This window comes from Anomaloglossus baeobatrachus, chromosome 1, assembly GCF_048569485.1.
Source record: "Anomaloglossus baeobatrachus isolate aAnoBae1 chromosome 1, aAnoBae1.hap1, whole genome shotgun sequence".
NCBI lineage: Eukaryota > Metazoa > Chordata > Amphibia > Anura > Aromobatidae > Anomaloglossus > Anomaloglossus baeobatrachus.
Window position 1 is genome coordinate 66,542,081 of NC_134353.1, and position 22,231 is coordinate 66,564,311.

A 22,231-nucleotide genomic window follows, 5' to 3' on the forward strand; every position below is an offset into this window, starting at 1 on the left:
AGACGTGATAGAGAGACATCCCGCAGCGGCTCGAAAGGTGGTTTCTGAAGAGCCGTTAGCACCCTGTTAAGATCCCAGAGTTCCAGCGGACGCTTGTAAGGTGGGACTATGTGGCAAACTCCCTGCAGGAACGTGCGGACCTGCGGAAGCCTGGCTAGACGCTTTTGAAAAAAAAACACGGAGAGCACCGATACTTGGCCCTTGAGAGAGCCGAGGGACAAACCCTTGTCCATTCCAGATTGAAGGAATGAAAGAAAGTGGGTAAGGCAAACGGCCATGGAATAAAACCGTTATTAGCGCACCAGGATAGGAAGATTTGCCAAGACCTATAATAGATCTTGGCGGACGTAGGCTTCCTGGCCTGTCTCATGGTGGCAATGACATCCTGAGATAACCCTGAAGACGCTAGGAGCCAGGACTCAATGGCCACACAGTCAGGTTGAGGGCCACAGAATTCAGATGGAAAAACGGGCCTTGTGACAGCAAGTCTGGGCGGTCTGGAAGCGCCCACGGTTGACCCACCGTGAGATGCCACAGATCCAGGTACCACGACCGCCTCGGCCAGTCTGGAGCGACGAGAATGGCGCGACGGCAGTCGGACCTGATCTTGCGTAACACTCTGGGCAGCATCGCCAGAGGAGGAAACACATAAGGCAGTCGAAACTGCGACCAATCCTGAACTAACGCGTCCGCCGCCAGAGCTCTGAGATCCTGAGACCGTGCCATGAATGCCGGGACTTTGTTGTTGTGCCGTGACGCCATGAGATCGACGTCCGGCGTTCCCCAGCGGCGACAGATCTCTCGAAACACGTCTGGGTACAGAGACCATTCCCCCGCATCCATGCCCTGACGACTGAGAAAATCTGCTTCCCAGTTTTCTACGCCCGGTATGTGAACTGCGGAGATGGTGGAGGCTGTGGCTTCCACCCACTGCAGAATCCGTCGGACTTCCTGGAAGGCTTGACGACTGCGAGTGCCGCTTTGGTGGTTGATGTATGCGACGGCAGTGGCGTTGTCCGACTGGATACGGATCTGCCTGCCCTCCAGCCACCGATGAAAAGCCAATAGGGCTAGATACACTGCCCTTATCTCCAGAATATTGATCTGAAGGGATGTCGGAGTCCAGGTTCCCTGAGCCCTGTGGTGGAGAAAAACCGCTCCCCACCCTGACAGGCTCGCGTCCGTGGTGACCACAGCCCAGGTTGGGGGTAGGAAAGATTTGCCCTGCGACAGAGAATTGGGAAGGAGCCACCACTGAAGTGACGTCTTGGTTGCAAGGGAAAGAGAGACGTTCCTGTCGAGGGAAGCCGAACTCCTGTCCCATTTGCGGAGAATGTCCCATTTGAGTGGCCGAAGATGGAATTGCGCGAACGGGACTGCCTATATAGCTGCCACCATCTTCCCCAGGAAGTGCATGAGGCGCCTTAAGGGGTGTGACTGACTCCGAAGAAGGGATTGCACCCCTGCCTGCAGAGAAAGCTGTTTGTCGCTCGGAAGCTTGACTAACGCTTGCTGGGTATGAAACTCCATCCCAAGGTACGTCAGTGATTGGGTCGGTGTCAACTTGGATTTCGGGAAGTTGATGATCCACCCGAACCGCTGGAGAGTCGCCAGAGCGACAGATAGACTTTGTTGACACGCCACCCGAGACGGGGCCCTGACTAGGAGATCGTCCAAGTATGGAATCACCGAGTGGCCCTGAGAATGCAGGACCGCCACAACGGATGCCATGACTTTGGTGAAAACCCGTGGGGCTGTCGCCAAGCCGAAAGGCAATGCCACGGACTGGAGATGTTCGTCCCCAATGGCGAAACGCAGGAAACGTTGATGCTCGGGTGCGATCGGTACATGGAGATAAGCATCTTTGATGTCGATCGATGCTAGGAAGTCTCCTTGTGACATTGAGGCGATGACCGAGCGGAGAGATTCCATCCGGAACCGTCTGGTTCTCACATGTCTGTTGAGTAGCTTGAGGTCCAGAACGGGACGGAATGACTCGTCCTTTTTTGGCACCACGAACAAGTTGGAGTAAAATCCGCGACCATGTTCCTGAAGGGGAACGGGGATCACAACTCCTTCCATCTTTAGAGCGGCTACTGCCTGAAAAAGTGCGTCGGCCTGAGCGGGAGGCGGAGAGGTTCTGAAGAAGCGAGCCGCAGGACGAGAGCTGAACTCTATCCTGTAACCATGAGACAGAATGTCTCTCACCCATCGGTCTTGAACATGTGGCCACCAGGCGTCGCCAAAGCGGGAGAGCCTGCCACCGACCGAGGATGCGGTCAGGGGAGGCAGAGAGTCATGAGGAAGCCGCCTTGGAGGCAGTGCCTCTTGCGGCCTTTTGTGGGCGACTTGGATCGCCACGCATAGGAGTTCCTCTGGCCTTTCTCCGGCCTGTTGGACGAAGAGGATTGGGACTTGGCGGAGGGACGAAAGGACCGAAATCTCGATTGAACCTTTCTCTGTTGAGGTCTCTTAGGTTTGGCCTGGGGTAAGGAGGAATCCTTTCCTTTGGATTCCTTAATAATCTCATCCAATCGTTCGCCAAACAAACGGTCGCCAGAAAACGGCAAACCGGTTAAGAACCTCTCGGAAGCCGAGTCTGCCTTCCATTCGCGTAGCCACATGGCCCTGCGGACTGCCACAGAGTTAGCGGATGCTACAGCTGTACGGCTAGCAGAGTCCAGGACGGCGTTCATGGCGTAGGATGAAAAGGCTGACGCCTGAGAGGTCAGACGCAACTTGCGGAGCAGAATTCCGTGTGACAGCATTAATCTCAGTCAGACAAGCCGAGATAGCTTGGAGTGCCCACACGGCTGCAAAGGCCGGGGCAAAAGACGCGCCCGTGGCCTCATAGATGGACTTCACCAGGAGCTCTGTCTGTCAGTGGCATCCTTCAGGGATGAGCCATCTGCAACAGACACCACGGACCTAGCCGCCAATCTGGAGACTGGAGGATCCACCTTGGGACAGTGAGCCCAACCCTTAACGACTTCAGATGGGAAGGGGTAACGTGTGTCAGTGAGGCGCTTAGTAAAGCGCTTGTCCGGGACCGCTCTGGGCTTCTGGACAGCGTCCCTGAAGTTAGAGTGATCAAAAAACGTATTGCGTGTACGTTTGGGGAACCGAAACTGGTGTTTCTCCTGCTGAGACGCCGACTCCTCTACAGGAGGAGGCGAGGGAGAGAGATCTACCACCTGGTTGATGGACGAGATAAGATCATTTACTAAGGCGTCCCCCTCAGGTGTATCAAGGTTAAGGGCGACGTCAGGGTCAGAGCCCTGAGCTGCGACGTCCTCCAGAGAGTCCTCAAGCTGGGATCCCGAGCAGCGAGAGGAAGTCGGGGAAGAGTCCCAGCGAGCCCGCTTAGCCGGTCTAGGACTACGGTCCGGGCAGGAGTCCTCCGCCTGAGACCGAGGGGCCAACCTGGGAGCGCGCTGCGGCGCGGACAGAGAGGGGCCTGGAGGCGACGAGCCAACAGGGGCCGGGGCCTGTGAAAGGTCCGGTCTGGACTGCAAAGCCTCTAGCAGCTTAGAAGACCATTTGTCCATAGACTGTGCAATGGATTGAGAGAGTGACTCAGAGAGTTTCTCAGCAAAAGAGGCGAACTCTGTCCCTGCAGCCTGGTCAGGGGGAGCAGGGGGGCCTACATGAGCCGAGGGGCCCACCAGTGTCCGAGGCTCCGGCTGAGCAAGAGAAACAGGGGTCGAGCATTGCTCACAGTGAGGGTAGGTGGAACCCGCAGGTAACATAGCCCCACAAGAGGTACAGGCCGCAAAAAAACCCTGTGCCTTAGCAGCTTTGCTCCTTGTGGACGACATGCTGTTGTCTCCTAGGAGAGTGATCACTGAGGGTATATGGGAAAGGGGTATATAGCCCACCGAACAGATAGATATAGAGATACACGTATCTAATCCGGCACCCTAGGGGAACCAGCACTGGGTGACCGGTGTGGCTTACCGACCGCTAACGAGCGGTGTGTGTCCTCCAGATTCCCTGCCTTGGATCCCCCGGAGCTGCAGAGCTGTTCACTAAGAATCCTCCACCGGCAGAATGCCAAAAAATGGCTGCCGGAGCTCTCAGGGGGGGGGGGAGTGGAGCCGTGGGCGGTGCCAGAAAAGTGCGGGAATCTGGGGTCCCCACAGTGATCAGTGAGGGGGGAGGAAACATGCAGGATGCTCCAGCCCTCACATCCGACGTCAGGTCGGTAATCCCGCCCTTACCCCTGACAGGCAGGCCCGGGGGCGGGATTTTTTGGCGACTAGGCCGCGATGAAGCCGGGGACTAAATTTGAGACCGCGCCCGACAAGCAGGCACGGTCGGCGCGGAAGTCCACCGGCCTCCTGAATTCAGCAGCCGCCGCAGCTTCCGAGAAGAAGGTGCGCTCCCTGCACAATCCCCTATGGGGACACAGAGTACCTTTGAGTTGCAGGGCCCGGTCCCTGAGGTTGAAGAGGCTTCGGTCCGGAAGGGTCCCACAGGGGCTGCGGATGGAGCACGGTCCCAGTAAATGGATGACCGCTTAGGATCCCACTTCTCCCAGAGCCGCATAAGGGATGGTGAAGGAGACGGCATGTGGCTCCAGCCTCTGTACCCGCAATGGGTACTTCAACCTTAACAACACCGCCGACGTAGTGGGGTGAGAAGGGAACATGCCGGGGGCCCCGTGGGGGCCCTCTTTTCTTCCAACCGACATAACTAAATTGAGAATGCATGAGTGGATGTGTGCCTCCTTCCACACAAAGCATAAAACTGAGGAGCCCGTGGTCCACGGGAGGGTGTATAGGCAGAGGGGAGGGGTTACACTTTTTAAAGTGTAATACTTTGTGTGGCCTCCGGAGGCAGAAGCTATACACCCAATTGTCTGGGTCTCCCAATGGAGCGACAAAGAAATGTATGGTGGAATGCGCCAAAGAGATATTCAGAATTACGTTCCACTGGGTATAAGATCTGATTGCGCTTACTAAAATACCTTCTATTTTTAATGTGCGCCTTGGTTCCAGTTCCCCTTTGACATCCGCAAGCAGCTTATGTTCCAAATTGGTCTCAAACCAAACTAATTTCTCCCCCTTTATTTGCAGGTAAATTTGCAGACTGGAATGGTTGCCTATTTCCATAGCTAAGCCTTTATGATGGTCACAACTGAGGTAGAAACAAAGGTGGCTGCAAACAGCGCTGCAGCCAATCAGTTAGCGCAGCGTCTCATGCTATCAACCAGGGGAGAACTCCTGAGCTCAGTTATTGGTGGCAGAAATGTCAAAACGTGAAGTTCGTGCTCCCCGGGTGCAGCGGAGTCTCAGCACCAGACCAGGGGAGCAGGAGTGAAGCACATGTTTGGTGCAATTATAACCCATTTTATATAGAATGGAAAATAATTTTTGCTGCTGGACAATCCCTTTATCCTCCTGATGAAGAAACTCACCATCAAATGTGAAAGGGAGCTGAGAAGTCGCCTCGTCGGGACGTTTCCCTTTCATATCCTTGTTTTTCTTTGGAATCTTCACTTGCACTTCTTCATCTTCCTCGCTGTCTCCATTAGATTCCAGATCGGAGTGGTCATCAGATGCGTTACTTCCCTCCTCCTCCTCATTACTTCCTTCATCACAATCACCATCGTCATCTTCTACCTCGCTTCCCTCATCGGCATCATCACTGCCCTTGTCGTCCGCCGCATCATCATCATCATCATTTCTCGTCTTTAGCTCACTGTCTTCTGATTCAGGAAGGTTTATCTTCCCATCCTATTGATGATACAAAACAGATGTAGTAGAAGTGATGCGGTTGCATTTTTCTAACCTCATAACGCTTTTAATTCCTCTTTCAAATGCCGGCAAGAAGAGTAAGAATTGCACTTTGCATACATATGAAGAACCCTGTAAAAATACCGAAGGGGAAACCATTGTGTCCTTACACTGGGAGGATGAGGGAGCCTAGAGCCATGTAAGCATTTTCATTTTCAATACATATATAAAGATTGGGGTTTTTTTTTGTTTGGCGCTTTACTCACCCTCCCCAGGTCCAGTGCTTAGTCTTTAGGCTATGTGTGCGCGCACACACACAGCGTTTATTTGACGCTGCGTTTTTGGACGCAAAAACGCACCGGTAAAAAACTGCATGCGTTTTTACTGCGTTTTTGATCACTGCGTTTTTCCAATGCATTGCATTGGTGAAAAACGCAGTAAAACGCATGAAAGAATTAGAATGTCCATTTTTTTTTTTTAGCTAAAAAACGCTGCTAAAAAAAAAAAAAAAAAAAAGTTGTGTGCGGACAGCAAAAATGAAAAGTCAGACTTTGCTGGGGAAGCCAAGTCATGCTGTTTTGAGCCCAAAAACGCACCCGAAAAACACGCAAAAAACGCTCAGTGCACACATAGCCTTACTCACCCTCACCAGGTCCAGTGCTGAGTCTTTACCACAGCTGTAGCAGTGTTTGTTTTTGTTTGCAGCACTGACGTCACATCAGTTTATCACTAAGCTCATGGATTGTTTTCAGAACATCGGGTGAAGCGGCAGGAAATCAGAGCAGGACCCGAAGAGGGGGGAGTAAAGCATGGCTTATCTGGGTTGTTTTTTTTTTTATTTTTCCCCAGGGCTGGACAGGGGGCTTCCAAAACTGGAAAAGTTCTTGAAGTTTTAATCTATCCTTTTTACAGAGCCAAAAGCAAGATTTTATGAAAAAGGCTTTAAAGGGAATCTGTCAGGTGATTTTCTAGTACAATACTAATGTCATGTTTAAATAAGGCTTAAGTAGACTTTTCGGGATCAGTAACTTATTTGTTCTACCTTATCCTGTTCTCTTGTTGTAAGCTCCATAGAATTCAGTGTGACTAGTAACTAGTTAAGCATATGTAAACACAAACTGAATATGCCCTGCTCCCCCATCCTGTCATTGCTGGCATCAGTGATTGTAAATCTGAACTGGATTTGCACTGCTACCCCCACCCACACTCCATTCCACCTCACAGCAGTGATTGTGAATGCACTGAGAGGTGGAACAGCCAATATGTAAATTGTATTTTTAGGCTTGACTAGGGAGCACAAGACACTGAATTCTAAGTAGCTTAGTGTAAAATAACAGGATAAGTTAGAGCAATAAAACCTCACTGATCCTGAAAAGGTCTCCTTAAGCCCCATTTAAAGAGAACATTAGTATTGTACTACAAAATCGCCTGACAGATTCCCTTTAAAAAGGGAACGGTCACCAAGTTTATGCCGCTAAAAAGAAGACCAATGACAGAACTCTAGATTCCAGAGCTAGGCGACTTACTGGATTATATTGAGGTGGTTTAATATTTTTTATTACCATCATTTTCTCTATGCGATCGAGAGAGAAAACTTACAGTCAAGCGATAGGTTTAGCAGCAGATTGCGAATATCGAAGACTGGTGAGCCGGCGCTCATCATTATTAATGCAGAACACAAAAAACTACTACAAAAAAAGCAACCCAGCGCCCGAATCAGGGAGGAACCAAATGGAGAGAAGGAATAATCCATTTCCAGCTCAGATTTACCTTGTAAGAAAGCATCAGACGATCGTCCTTATCCAGTATGAACCCATCCATCAAATCATCCGCGGATGTGTGCTTGGGCTTGTTCTTCGCTTTGCCATCCTCTCCTCGCATGCGGCGGAGACGTTCAGCCTGAAACGGGAGCAGAGAAGAAATGAACCAAAAGAACAATAAAAGGTAAAACCTAAATCAGACAGAAGAGGCCCCTGGGCAAAAACAATAGATGGGCCCTTTACAGTACATAATGCACAATTCCACCAGCTTTGGAGATAGAAGTGTCCCCATTACCACTGGGCTCCCCGGTTTCAATAATGTCATGTCCACCCTTTTGTCCATATGAAAATGAAAAACAAAACAAAAACAAACAATAGATGGTCCATTGTGATACCTCAAGCTTCTCGAGTCGCTCTTGTTCTTCTTTAGCAATCTCCTCTTCAGATTTCATCTTGTCCGAGGGTTTCGCTTTCATATCAAAGACAAGTTGACGGACCATCACGTCATAATCATCAGGCTGGAAATAAAAGGGGAAAAACAAGATGATATATGTGCAGGGGATACATCGCAAAGAAGGGAATTTTGTTTACTTACCGTAAATTCCTTTTCTTCTAGCTCCAATTGGGAGACCCAGACCATTGGGGTGTATAGGCTATGCCTCCGGACGCCGCACAAAGTATTACACTAAAAGTGTAAAGCCCCTCCCCTTCTGCCTATACACTCCCCGTGCTCCCACGGGCTCCTCAGTTTTGGTGCAAAAGCAAGAAGGAGGAAAAAATTATAAACTGGTTTTAAGTAAATTCAATCCGAAGGAATATCGGAGAACTGAAACCATTCAACATGAACAACATGTGTACACAAAAAAACAGGGGCGGGTGCTGGGTCTCCCAATTGGAGCTAGAAGAAAAGGAATTTACGGTAAGTAAACAAAATTCCCTTCTTTGTCGCTCCATTGGGAGACCCAGACCATTGGGACGTCCAAAAGCAGTCCCTGGGTGGGTAAAATAATACCTCGTAATAGAGCCGTAAAACGGCCCCTTCCTACAGGTGGGCAACCGCCGCCTGAAGGACTTGTCTACCTAGGCTGGCATCCGCCGAAGCATAGGTATGCACCTGATAGTGCTTCGTGAAAGTGTGCAGGCTCGACCAGGTAGCCGCCTGACACACCTGCTGAGCCGTAGCCTGGTGCCGCAAAGCCCAAGACGCACCCACGGCTCTGGTAGAATGGGCCTTCAGCCCTGAGGGAACCGGAAGCCCAGCAGAACGGTAAGCTTCGAGAATTGGTTCCTTGATCCACCGAGCCAGGGTTGATTTGGAAGCCTGTGACCCTTTACGCTGGCCAGCGACAAGGACAAAGAGTGCATCCGAGCGGCGCAAGGGCGCCGTACGAGAAATGTAGAGTCTGAGTGCTCTCACCAGATCTAACAAGTGCAAATCCTTTTCACATTGGTGAACTGGATGAGGACAAAAAGAAGGTAAGGAGATATCCTGATTGAGATGAAAGGGGGATACCACCTTAGGGAGAAATTCCGGAACCGGACGTAGAACCACCTTGTCCTGGTGAAACACCAGGAAAGGGGCTTTGCATGATAACGCTGCCAACTCAGACACTCTCCGAAGAGAAGTGACTGCAACTAGGAAAACCACTTTCTGCGAAAGGCGTGAGAGAGAAATATCTCTCATTGGCTCGAATGGTGGTTTCTGAAGAACCCTCAGCACCCTGTTCAGATCCCAGGGTTCTAAAGGCCGCTTGTAAGGAGGAACGATGTGACAAACCCCCTGCAGGAACGTGCGTACCTGTGGAAGCCTGGCAAGGCGCTTCTGGAAAAACACAGAGAGCGCTGAGACTTGTCCCTTAAGGGAGCCGAGCGACAAACCCTTTCCCAGTCCAGATTGAAGGAAGGACAGAAAAGTGGGCAAGGCAAAAGGCCAGGGAGAAAAACCCTGAGCAGAGCACCACGACAGGAAAATTTTCCACGTCCTGTGGTAGATCTTGGCGGACGTTGGTTTCCTAGCCTGTCTCATAGTGGCAATGACGTCTTGAGATAACCCTGAAGACGCTAGGATCCAGGACTCAATGGCCACACAGTCAGGTTGAGGGCCGCAGAATTCAGATGGAAAAACGGCCCTTGGGATAGCAAGTCTGGTCGGTCTGGTAGTGCCCACAGTTGGCCGACCGTGAGATGCCACAGATCCGGGTACCACGACCTCCTCGGCCAGTCTGGAGCGACGAGGATGACGCGGCGGCAGTCGGCCCTGATCTTGCGTAACACTCTGGGCAACAGTGCCAGCGGAGGAAACACATAAGGGAGCTGAAACTGCGACCAATCCTGAACTAAGGCGTCTGCCGCCAGAGCTCTGAGATCTTGAGACCGTGCCATGAACATCGGTACCTTGTTGTTGTGCCGGGACGCCATGAGGTCGACGTCCGGCACCCCCCAGCGGCAACAGATCTCCTGAAACACGTCCGGGTGAAGGGACCATTCCCCTGCGTCCATGCCCTGGCGACTGAGATAATCTGCTTCCCAGTTTTCCACGCCTGGGATGTGAACTGCAGAGATGGTGGAGGCCATTGCTTCCACCCACAGCAAAATCCGCCGGACTTCCTGGAAGGCTTGCCGACTGCGTGTGCCGCCTTGGTGGTTGATGTATGCCACCGCTGTGGAATTGTCCGACTGAATTCGGATCTGCTTGCCTTCCAGCCACTGCTGGAACGCTTTCAGGGCAAGGTACACTGCCCGTATTTCCAGAACATTGATCTGAAGCGATGACTCTTGCTGGGTCCACGTACCCTGAGCCCTGTGGTGGAGAAAAACCGCTCCCCACCCTGACAGACTCGCGTCCGTCGTGACCACCTCCCAGGATGGGGGTAGGAAGGATTTCCCCTTCGATAATGAAGTGGGAAGAAGCCACCACCGAAGGGAAGCTTTGGTTGCCTGAGAGAGGGAGACGTTCCTGTCGAGGGACGTCGGCTTCCTGTCCCATTTGCGTAGGATGTCCCATTGAAGAGGACGCAGGTGAAACTGCGCGAAAGGGACTGCCTCCATTGCTGCCACCATCTTCCCCAGGAAGTGCATGAGGCGCCTCAAGGGGTGTGACTGGCCTTGAAGGAGAGATTGTACCCCTTTCTGTAGTGACTGCTGCTTGATCAGCGGAAGCTTCACTATCGCTGAGAGGGTATGAAACTCCATGCCAAGATATGTCAGCGATTGGGCCGGTGTCAGATTTGACTTCGGAAAATTGATGATCCACCCGAAACTTTGGAGAGTCTCCAGGGTAGCTTCGAGGCTGCGTTGGCATGCCTCTTGAGAGGGTGCCTTGATCAGCAGATCGTCCAAGTACGGGATCACCGAGTGACCCTGAGAGTGTAGGACCGCTACTACAGTAGCCATAACCTTGGTAAAAACCCGTGGGGCTGTTGCCAGACCGAACGGCAGTGCCACGAACTGCAGGTGTTCGTTTCCTATGGCAAAGCGCAGGAAGCGCTGGTGCTCCGGAGCAATCGGTACGTGGAGATAAGCATCTTTGATATCGATCGATGCAAGGAAATCTCCTTGGGACATTGAGGCGATGACGGAGCGGAGGGATTCCATCCGGAACCGCCTGGTTTTTACGTGTTTGTTGAGCAGTTTCAGGTCCAGGACAGGGCGGAAAGACCCGTCCTTCTTTGGGACCACAAACAAGTTGGAGTAAAAACCGTGGCCCTGTTGCTGAAGAGGAACAGGGATCACCACTCCTTCTGCCTTCAGAGTGCGCAGCGCCTGCAGAAGAGCCTCTGCTCGCTCGGGAGGCGGGGATGACCTGAAGAATCGAGTCGGGGGACGAGAGGTGAACTCTATCTTGTAACCGTGAGACAGAATGTCTCTCACCCAGCGGTCCTTTATTCGTGGCAGCCAGGTGTCGCAAAAGCGGGAGAGCCTGCCACCGACCGAGGATGCGGGGTGAGGAGGTCGAAAGTCATGAGGAAGCCGCTTTGTTAGCTGCCCCTCCGGTGGTCTTTTTAGGACGTGACTTAGACCGCCATGCATCAGAGTTCCTTTGCTCTTTCTGAGGCCTTTTTGACGAGGAGAATTGGGACCTGCCCGCGCCCCGAAAGGACCGAAACCTCGACTGCCCTCTCCTCTGTTGGGGTATGTTCGGTTTGGACTGGGGTAAGGATGTATCCTTTCCCTTGGATTGTTTGATGATTTCATCCAAACGCTCGCCAAACAATCTGTCGCCAGAAATTGGCAAACTGGTTAATCGCTTTTTGGAAGCAGAATCTGCCTTCCATTCCCGTAGCCACAAGGCCCTGCGAAGAACCACCGAATTGGCGGCTGCCACCGCCGTACGGCTCGCAGAGTCCAGGACAGCATTAATAGCGTAAGACGCAAATGCCGAGGTCTGAGTGGTAATGGACGCCACTTGTGGCGCGGACGTGCATGTGGCTGCTTCGATTTGCGCTTGACCTGCTGAGATAGCTTGTAGCGCCCATACGGCTGCGAATGCTGGGGCAAAAGAAGCGCCGATCGCTTCATAGATGGATTTCAACCAGAGCTCCATCTGCCTGTCAGTGGCATCTTTGAGTGAAGCCCCATCTTCCACTGCAAGTATGGATCTAGCCGCCAGTCTGGAGATTGGAGGATCCACTTTAGGACACGGAGTCCAACCTTTAACCACGTCAGGTGGAAAGGGATAACGTGTATCCTTAAGGCGCTTAGAAAAACGCTTATCTGGACAAGCATGGTGATTCTGGACTGCCTCCCTGAAATCAGAGTGGTCCAGAAACATACTCGGTGTACGCTTGGGGAACCTGAACCGGAATTTCTCCTGCTGAGAAGCCGACTCCTCTGCTGGAGGGACTGAGGGAGAAATATCCAGCATTTGATTGATGGATGCGATAAGATCGTTCACTATGGCGTCCCCGTCTGGAGTATTAAGATTGAGAGCGCCCTCAGAATCAGAATCCTGATCAGCTACCTCCGCTTCATCAACTCGAGATTCCCCTCGCTGAGACCCTGAACAATATGATGATGTCGAGGGAAAATCTAAGCGAGCTCGCTTAGTCTGTCTGGGGCTGGGGTCTGTGTCAGAACCCTCAGCCTGGGATCTATGAGATACCCCGGGAGGACATTGTTGGTCCAACTGAGGGGGGCCAGGGAACAAAGATTCAACAGAGTCCCTGTGCTGAGATACCGGCCTGTACTGCAAGGCTTCTAGTATCTTAGCCATAGTCTCAGAGAGTTTTGCAAACTCTGTCCCCGTCACCTGGACATTGTCAGCAGGTGGCTCCCCCTGGGCCCCTCTTAGCAGAGGCTCTGGCTGAGCAAGTGCCACAGGGCCCGAGCACTGTATACAATGAGGGTCAGTGGAACCTGCCGGTAGCGGGGTCGTACATGCGGCGCAGGCAGTATAATAAGCCTGTGTTTTGGCACCCCTGCCTTTTGTGGGCGCCATGCTATTATCTTCCCTGAGCAACACAATAGGGTATATAGCCAGAAATCAACTGTGCACCATACAGTGTAAAGTATATACCATAAACATATACAGTATAGTTACACTACTGCACAATGGGGCTATCACCACAGGTGCTGCTTACCACCCGCTTCTAGCGGTTGTGAGGCCACCCAAGTCCCTGCCTGGGTCTCCCAGACTTTGTCCCCCTCTGCTGCGTCCGAGGAGCTGACAGGAATGGCTGCCGGCGTCCTGAGGAGAGGAGGGAGTCGTGGGCGTGGCCGAGAAAGTGCGGGAACTGGAGCCGCACTGTGCACAGTGAGAGGGGTGGAGTATGCAAAGCATGCTCCAGCCCTCAGTGCTGCTCGTTCTGTGCAGCTTCCCGCCCTTCCCCTGCCTGTCAGGGCTGAGGGCGGGAGGAAAAGGAAACTAGGCCGCAAAAAAGCCGGGGACTCGAGTAATAAGCGCGGCCGCCGTATATGCGCGGCCAGCGCGGAAGTCCCCGGCGCACTACAAGTCCCAGCCGCGCCGCAGTATTTCTGCGGCAGCGGCGGTCAGCGCGGCAGTCCCTACACATAAAACACACTCAGCAACGCTGAGTGTGTAATGGCACATTTTAACCCGGTCAGCGCCGCGGTCCCCGGTGCACTAGCACACCCAGCAAAGCTGTAGTGTTGCTGTGCGCGGTCCCCACAGGGATACAGAGTACCTCTACGTAGCAGGGCCATGTCCCTGAACGGTACCCGGCTCCTATCCAGCAGGCTCCACAGGAGTTGTGGATGAAGCACGGTCTCATGTGCCTGGAGACCGATAGGATCCCACTTCACCCAGAGCCCGGAGGGGGATGGGGAAGGAAAACAGCATGTGGGCTCCAACCTCCGTACCCGCAATGGATACCTCAACCTTAACAACACCGCCGACAAGAGTGGGGTGAGAAGGGAGCATGCTGGGGGCCCTATATGGGCCCACTTTTCTTCCATCCGACATAGTCAGCAGCTGCTGCTGACCAATCTGTGGAGCTGTGCGTGCATGTCTGCCTCCTTCGCACAAAGCAAAAAACTGGGGAGCCCGTGTGAGCACGGGGAGTGTATAGGCAGAAGGGGAGGGGCTTTACACTTTTAGTGTAATACTTTGTGCGGCCTCCGGAGGCATAGCCTATACACCCCAATGGTCTGGGTCTCCCAATGGAGCGACAAAGAAAAGGTATTTAGAGCATGAAATGTATTAAATCTTAGTAATTAGACGCAATAACGACGAAATGAGGAGCAGGGATACTCCAGAGATGCTCAGATGAGTATAAAACGTCACATTTATTAGAAAAAAAAGTTAAAAATTAGTATAAAAATCCGGCATGGAAAAAGAATTGCTGTTTTACCTACGCGTTTCGGCAATATGCCTTAAGCATGGTATAGGTAGGCAGAGGACATGTGTAGATTAACATGTCACATGTATGATCATAATTAAAAAATTACATCAAATGCACAAAAATAAAACATTTAAAAAAGAAGGAGGCTAAAACAAATCTAAGGAAAACTCTACATAAATTATGGAAGATCATGATTAGCCATAATTACCGTATATTTGGACTGCAAGACACACTTTTTCCCAGGGCTGTGGAGTCGGTAAGCCCCGGACTCCTCAATTTCCCTTGCACCGACTCAGACTCCACAGCCCTGCTTTTTCCTGCGGGTGCATCTTATAGTCCGGATGTACCTGGCTCGCTTGACACAGGAGGCAGGAGCACGGTTGTCGTCGCAGGAAGTCATCAGCGGCAGGAGTGGGGCGATCATGTGTCCCCCATTGAAGTGAAATGAACATTCACTGCTCTCCTCGCTGATAATCCTGTCCAACGTTCGGCACCGAGGTCAGTGACAGTAAATGACTGAAGTTTTTTTTACTAATCACTGCCGCCGGTAAGAGGTGGCCAGGATTACGGGTGTGTGGGGGGGTAAAAATATTCATTGCTCCTACCACCACTGGCTTCCTGCACCAGTGACCCTGGAGCGGCCTTGTACGTGCCTGTGACTGAGGGCACATAGCAGTGATGACATGCGCTGCCCGGTTTTTACACGCGGGAGTCAATTGCCAGCATCAGAAGAGGACACTACGCGCCGGTGAAGTGGAGGGAAAGTGAGAAGAATATTTATTTTCTTATGTGTGCAGCATCTTGGGAAGAGGCTGGAAGAGTCACAGAAAAGCCGGGAAGTGGACGTCCTTATGCCGCCTTCCACACTGATGACCTCTCCATTGTGAACATTGCTCTTCAGAACCGGATGATGAATGCCACACAACTCCAGGCACATTTAAGGGAGGTGAGAGGCCCTCAAGTGTTACATCAGTCCATTCAAAACCGTTTACATCAGCGTGGACTGCGTGCTAGACAACCTGCAAGGTACCTGACCACATCACCAGGTACAGGCATCATCTACATTGGACGACAGACCAGTGGCCTCAATGCTGGTCACTGATGAAAGCCGATTCACACTAAGCAGAAATGATGGCCACCACCAATGATGTTGGAGACGTGAAGGAGAGTGTTGTGAATCAGCCACTGCTGCCACAAGACGAGCCTTTGGTGGTGGTGGTGGTGGTTGTCTTACAGGGTGGGCCGGTGTGTACAGTCAGAACAGAACTGCCCTACACTGTTACTGATACAGGGACAGCCCCTTCTACTGGAATAACATCAGTCAGTCATTGTGCCTCTGCATGATCAACACAGGCTTAATGTCATTTTCATGGACCACAGTGCTCCAGCTCATCAAGGTCGTATTATTAGGGAACGACTGCTGGAGACTGGGGGACCTCAGATGGAGCGGCTGCACGTTCTCCAGACCAGAATCTCAAGAAAAACCTATGGAATCAGCTGAGTCACTGTGCAGAGGCCGTAACTCTGTACCTCAGAACCTCAATAACCTGAAGGCCGCCCTTTAGAAAGCATGGGATGCCATACCTCCTCAGACAATAACTCGACTTGTGACCAGCAGGAGGCGTCGTTGCCAGGTGCAATTGATGCTGAACGCCACATGAGAAGTTGAGACATTGGCAAACTTGGGGGATATACCCACCATTGTCATTGGATTTTGGGTAAAAAAGAGAATTTTGTTTACTTACCGTAAATTCTTTTTCTTATAGTTCCGTATTGGGAGACCCAGACATTGGGTGTATAGCTTCTGCCTCCGGAGGACACACAAAGTACTACACTAAAAGTGTAGCTCCTCCCTCTGAGCATATACACCCCCTGGCTAACCAGATCCAGCCAGTTTAGTGCAAAAGCTGAAGGAGAATAGCCACCCACAAGTAGAGACAGAGCAAGAACCGGAACAACCGGAGCCTCTGTCTACAACAACAGCCGGTGATAACACGCGGAACAAGAAACTGCCAACAGCCAACAGGGAGGGTGCTGGGTCTCCCAATACGGAACTATAAGAAAAAGAATTTACGGTAAGTAAACAAAATTCTCTTTTTCTTTATCGTTCCTATGGGAGACCCAGACATTGGGACGTCTCAAAGCAGTCCATGGGTGGGAATAAACAGAAAACTGAGAAGTAGGCGGAACCTAACTTCACAAATGGGCGACAGCCGCCTGAAGGATGCGTCTGCCCAAGCTCGCATCTGCCGAAGCATGAGCATGCACTTGGTAGTGCTTTGAAAAGGTATGCAGACTAGTCCAACTGGCAGCCTGACAGACCTGCTGAGCCGTAGCCTGGTGCCTGAAAGCCCAAGAGGCACCGACAGCTCTGGTCGAGTGTGCCTTGATCCCCGGCGGGAGAGGCACCTGAGAACACTGGTAGGCATCGGAAATGGCCGACCTAATCCAACGAGCTAAGGTCGGCTTAGAAGCCGAGAGGCCGTTACGCCGACCTGTGGTTAGCACAAAAGAGAGGTGCACCGCCTAAGAACAGCGTGCGAGACACATAGATCCGGAGCGCCCGCACCAGATCCAGAGTATGCAACGCTTTTTCAAAGCGATGAACAGGAGCCGGACAAAAAGAAGGCAGGGAAATGTCCTGGTTAGGGTGGAAAGGAGAAACCACCTTAGGGAGAAAGTCCGGAGTCGGACGGAGAACCACCTTGTCTTGATGAAAAACCAAAAAAGGTGACTCCGAAGAGAGCGCAGCCAAATCAGAGACTCTCCTGAGGGAAGTTATGGCCACTAGAAAGACCACTTTCTGTGAAAGACGAGACAAAGAAACCTCCCTAAGAGGCTCAAAGGGGGGTTTCTGCAAAACCGTGAGAACCAGATTGAGGTCCCAGGGATCTAAGGGCCGCCGGTAAGGCGGAATGATGTGAGACGCGCCCTGCATGAAGGTGCGCACCTGAGCCAGCCGGGCGATACGCCGCTGGAATAACACAGACAGAGCCGAGACTTGTCACTTGAGAAAATTGAGGGATAGTCCTAGCTGCAGACCGGACTGTAGAAAAGACAGAAGGGTCGGCAAGGAAAAAGGCCAAGGAGCATGGCCGGAAGAGCGACACCAGGACAGGAAAATTTTCCAGGTCCTGTGATATATTTTGGCCGAGGAACACTTCCGAGCCCGAGTCATAGTGGAGATGACTTCAGGAGGAATGCCTGAAGCCGTCAAGATCCAGGACTCAAGAGCCACGCCGTCAATCTGAGAGCCGCAGAATTCTGGCGGAAAAACGGACCTGTGAAAGAAGGTCAGGACGGTCCGGAAGATGCCACGGCACCTCTACGGACAGATGGAGCAGATCTGGGTACCAAGCTCGCCTGGGCCAGTCTGGAGCAATGAGGATGACCCGACGGCCCTCCATTCTGATCTTGCGCAGGACTCTGGGCAAGAGAGCTAGAGGGGGAAAACACGTAGGACAGACGCAACTGGGACCAATCTCGAACCAGAGCGTCCGCTGCAAAGGCCTGAGGATCGTATGAGCGAGCCACGTAAACCGGAACCTTCTTGTTGTGACGGGATGCCATTAGATCCACTTCCGGAGTGCCCCACTTGCGGCAGATTGACTGAAACACTGCTGGATGCAGGGACCACTCGCCACTGTCCACGGTTTGACGGCTGAGATAATCTGCCTCCCAGTTTTCCACGCCTGGGATGTGGACTGCGGATATGGTGGACCTGGAGTCCTCCACCCATTGAAGGATGCGTTGTACCTCCAACATTGCCAGGCGGCTGCGTGTCCCGCCCTGGTGATTGATGTAGGCCACCGCAGTCGCAATGTCTGACTGGACTCGGATGTGCTTGTCCGCCAATAGGTGGTGAAAAGATAGGAGAGCCAGAAGCACGGCTCTGGTTTCCAGCACATTGATCGAGAGGGCTGACTCGGACGGAGTCCAAGTGCCCTGTGCTCGGTGGTGGAGACATACCGCTCCCCAGCCGGATAGACTGGCATCCGTGGTGAGGATCACCCAGGACGGGGCCAGGAAGGAGCGTCCCTGAGACAGAGAGAGGGGCCGAAGCCACCACTGAAGAGAGCTCCTGGTCTGTGGCGACAGAGCCACTAACCTGTGCAAGGAGGAAGGCCGCTTGTCCCAACAGCGGAGAATGTCCAGCTGCAGTGGACGCAGATGGAACTGGGCAAAGGGAACAGCCTCCATTGACGCCACCATCTGACCCAGCACCTGCATCAGGTGCCTGATGGAATAACGGCGGGGCCTCAGCAGAGGGCGCACCGCCAGTTGGAGGGACTGCTGTTTGATTAAGGGCAACTTCACAAGTGCCGGCAGAGTCTCGAACTGCATCCCTAGGTACGTGAGCCTCTGGGTCGGCCACCCGAATTGGGCTAGAGTGGCGAGAGTGAGCGAGACACTCCGCTGACAGTCTGCGCTGGATGAAGCCTTGACCAGAAGGTCGTCCAGGTAACGAATCACTGCCAACCCCTGGAGGTGCAGAACCGCAACCACTGCTGCCATGACCTTGGTGAATACCCGAGGGGCCGTGGCTAACCCGAAGGGAAGAGCCACGAATTGGAAATGTTCCTCTCAGATTGCAAAACGTAGCCAACGCTGGTGTGAAACTGCAATTGGCACATGCAGATAGGCATCTCTGATGTCGATGGATGCCAGGAAATCCCATTGGGTCATTGAGGCAATGACTGACCGCAGAGACTCAATGCGAAAATGCCGCACCTGAACATGCTTGTTGAGAAGCTTGAGATCCAGGATGGGCCGGAAGAACTGTCCTTTTTGGGGACTAGGAAGAGATTTGAGTAGAAACCTCTGAACCGTTCCCGGGCGGGAACCGGTACAATTACTCCGTTGGCCTGCAAGGATGCCACGGCCTGAGAGAAGGCGGCGGCCTTGGAGCAGGGGGAGTTGACAGAAAAAATCTGTCTGGCGGGTTGGAAGAGAATTCTATCCTGTAGCCGTGGGAGATGATATCCCGCACCCACTGATCGGAGACTTGTTGAAACCACGCGTCGCCAAAGTGGGAGAGCCTGCCACCGACTAAGGACGTTGCTGGCGCAGACAGATAGTCAAGAGGAGGCTGCCTTGGTGGCAGCAGCTCCTGCGGTCTTCTGTGGACGCGCTTTTGGGCGCCAGTTGGATTTTTGGTCCTTGGCTGAGTTAGTGGACGAGGCCGAGGGCTTAGAGGACGACCAGTTGGAGGAACGAAAGGAACGAAACCTCGACTGATTCCTACCCTGGACAGGTTTCCTGGTTTTGGTTTGTGGCATGGAAGTACTCTTCCCGCCAGTAGCTTCTTTAATAATTTCATCCAGCTGTTCACCGAACAGCCTGGACCCAGCAAAAGGGAGTCCAGCAAGGTACTTCTTTGAAGAAGCATCTGCCTTCCACTCTCGAAGCCACAAGATCCTGCGGATAGCGAGGGAATTAGCCGAAGCCACCGCAGTGCGGTGAGAAGCCTCCAGCATGGCAGACATGGCATAGGATGAAAAAGCTGAAGCTTGGGAAGTTAAGGTAACCATTTCGGGCATAGATTCCCTGGCGAGGGAATGCATCTCCTCTAGAGAAGCAGAGATGGCTTTGAGAGCCCACACTGCTGCAAAAGTCGGGGAGAACGAGGCCCCTGCCGCCTCATATACAGATTTGGCCAGAAGGTCAACCTGGCGGTCAGTGGAATCCTTAAGAAAGGTGCCATCAGCCACTGATACAACGGTCCGGGCTGAGAGTCTAGACACCGGGGGGTCTACCTTTGGTGAATGAGCCCACTCCTTGACCACCTCAGGTGGAAAGGGAAAACGGTCATCAGCACCACGCTTTGGGAAGCGTTTGTCAGGACAGGCCATAGGCTTGATCACAGTGGCCTGAAAACTGGAGTGGTTAAAGAACACACTCTTTGTCCTTTTAGGCAAGGTAAACTGGTGCTTTTCTGCCAGAGAGGGTTGTTCCTCTGACACTGGCGGATTGAGATCCAGTACAGAATTAACGCAATCAAATCACTAACATCTGAGTCACTTTCGGACAGATCAATGGGGCACATGAAGTTAGCCTCCGAGCCCCCTGTAAAGGCATCCTCCTCGTCCCGCGAGTCAGCTTCTGAAACAGAGCCGCGGGACGAGGAAGGAGAGGGAGCCCTGCGTCTCCTCTTAGGAGGACGGGGTCTGGGACCAGATAATGAATCCTGTGAGCTCCGGTCCTGAGAGAGCCCTAGCAGCAGAGGCACCCTGTGAAGGGGGCTGATGCATGTTCAGCAAAGTCCTGGACAGCTGTCCCATGGAGTCGGCAAAAGACTGGGAGATAGACCTAGAAAAGGATTCTACCCAAGCCGGGGGTTCAGCCACAGGAGCCGGAGCAGCCGGAGAGACCACTGGGGGTGCGATTCCAGGATGAGGCATCGTCAGGTTAGAGCAGGCATCACAATGTGGATAGGTGCTCGGTTCAGGCAGTAGGAGATTACATGCAGTGCATACTGAATACAGCTTTGGAGCCTTGCTCCTCGTGTGAGACATGCTGCTGGAGTGGGGGCTCTGCCAGAATGACCCCCAGAGAGTATATACAGAGGTCCACAACCAGAGGTTGTGGCTTACCAGACCGCTGGAGCGGTGTTGTGTGCCCTCCAGATCCCGAAGCCCGGACACCCAAGCACCTCAGCAGGGATGCTGCAGACCAGTGCTGATCGCAGGGAAAACGCTGAGAAAATGGCCGCCGGAGCGAAGAGAGGGGGCGGGACTTACTCTGGGGGCAGGATCTGGAGGGCCATAGAGACTTACAGGGGAGGAGACATGTACTCAGAGAGGAGTGTCCCTCCCCTGTGCAGAACGGCCGCTGGGCGGAGCCGCGCTGTCCCTCTGCATGAATGACATGCGAGGGCAGGGAAACCGAAAGTAGGCCTCCGGCGAAGCCGGGGCCTAAATTTGAGCGGTGCGGCCGGCGCGCAGGCACCATCGGCGCGGTTCTCAGGCGACAGCCAGAGAACCCGCCGGAAATGTCACAAAAAACACTCAGCACACTCTCCCACAACAATAAAGTACAAGGGACCCCCAATATATAAACGTCTCAGGTACTTAGCTTGCTGAGACACAGGGTTCCAAGTCCCTGGGGATGAGTGCTCCGGTCCAGCAGGATCCTGAAGGGCTGCGGATGGAGACCGGTCTCCTGCCAAGCATGGAGAACCGTGCTGGCTCCCACTTCAAGCCAGAGCCCGAGGGATGGTGAAGGAGCGCGGCATGTAAGGCTCCAGCCTTGGCATCAACCTTAACAGCACCGCCGACACAGTGGGGTGAGAAGGGACATGCCAGGGGTCCAGGCTTGGACCCGCTTTTCTTCAAACTCTTTCCAAAAATCAAAAATTAGATGAGAATGCATGTGTGGATGTATGTCTCCTGAACACAAAGCGATAAACTGGCTAGATCTGGTTCTCCAGGGGGTGTACAAGCTCATACCTTTTCGAAGCACTACCAAGTGCATGCTCATGCTTCGGTAGATGCGAGCTTGGGCAGACGCATCCTTCAGGCGGCTGTCGCCCATTTGTGAAGTTAGGTTCTGCCTACTTCTCAGTTTCTGTTTATTCCCACCCATGGACTGCTTTGAGACGTCCCAATGTCTGGGTCTCCCATAGGAACGATAAAGAAAAAGAGAATTTTGTTTACTTACCGTAAATTCTTTTTCTTATAGTTCCGTATTGGGAGACCCAGCACCCTCCCTGTTGCCTGTTGGCAGTTTCTTGTTCCGCGTGTTTTCACCGGCTGTTGTTGTAGACAGAGGCTCCGGTTGTTCCGGTTCTTGCCCTGTCTCTACTTGTGGGTGGCTATTCTCCTTCAGCTTTTGCACTAAACTGGCTAGATTTGGTTATCCAGGGGGTGTATAGGCTCAGAGGGAGGAGCTACACTTTTTAGTGTAGTACTTTGTGTGTCCTCCGGAGGCAGAA

General features: G+C 52.7%; 1 protein-coding gene across 1 annotated transcript in view; it reads right to left on the reverse strand.

Annotated features, from left to right (window-relative positions):
* The window catches only part of NOP14 (NOP14 nucleolar protein), a 123,494-nt gene that overhangs the window by 64,772 nt on the left and 36,491 nt on the right, over nt 1–22,231 (reverse strand). Inside the window, exons 6-8 of the mRNA XM_075346834.1 lie at nt 7,894–8,016; nt 7,509–7,637; nt 5,420–5,738 (exon numbers count right to left, since the gene is read on the reverse strand). Of these exons, the coding sequence (XP_075202949.1) occupies nt 5,420–5,738; nt 7,509–7,637; nt 7,894–8,016 (571 nt within the window). The remainder of the gene's footprint in view (nt 1–5,419; nt 5,739–7,508; nt 7,638–7,893; nt 8,017–22,231) is intronic.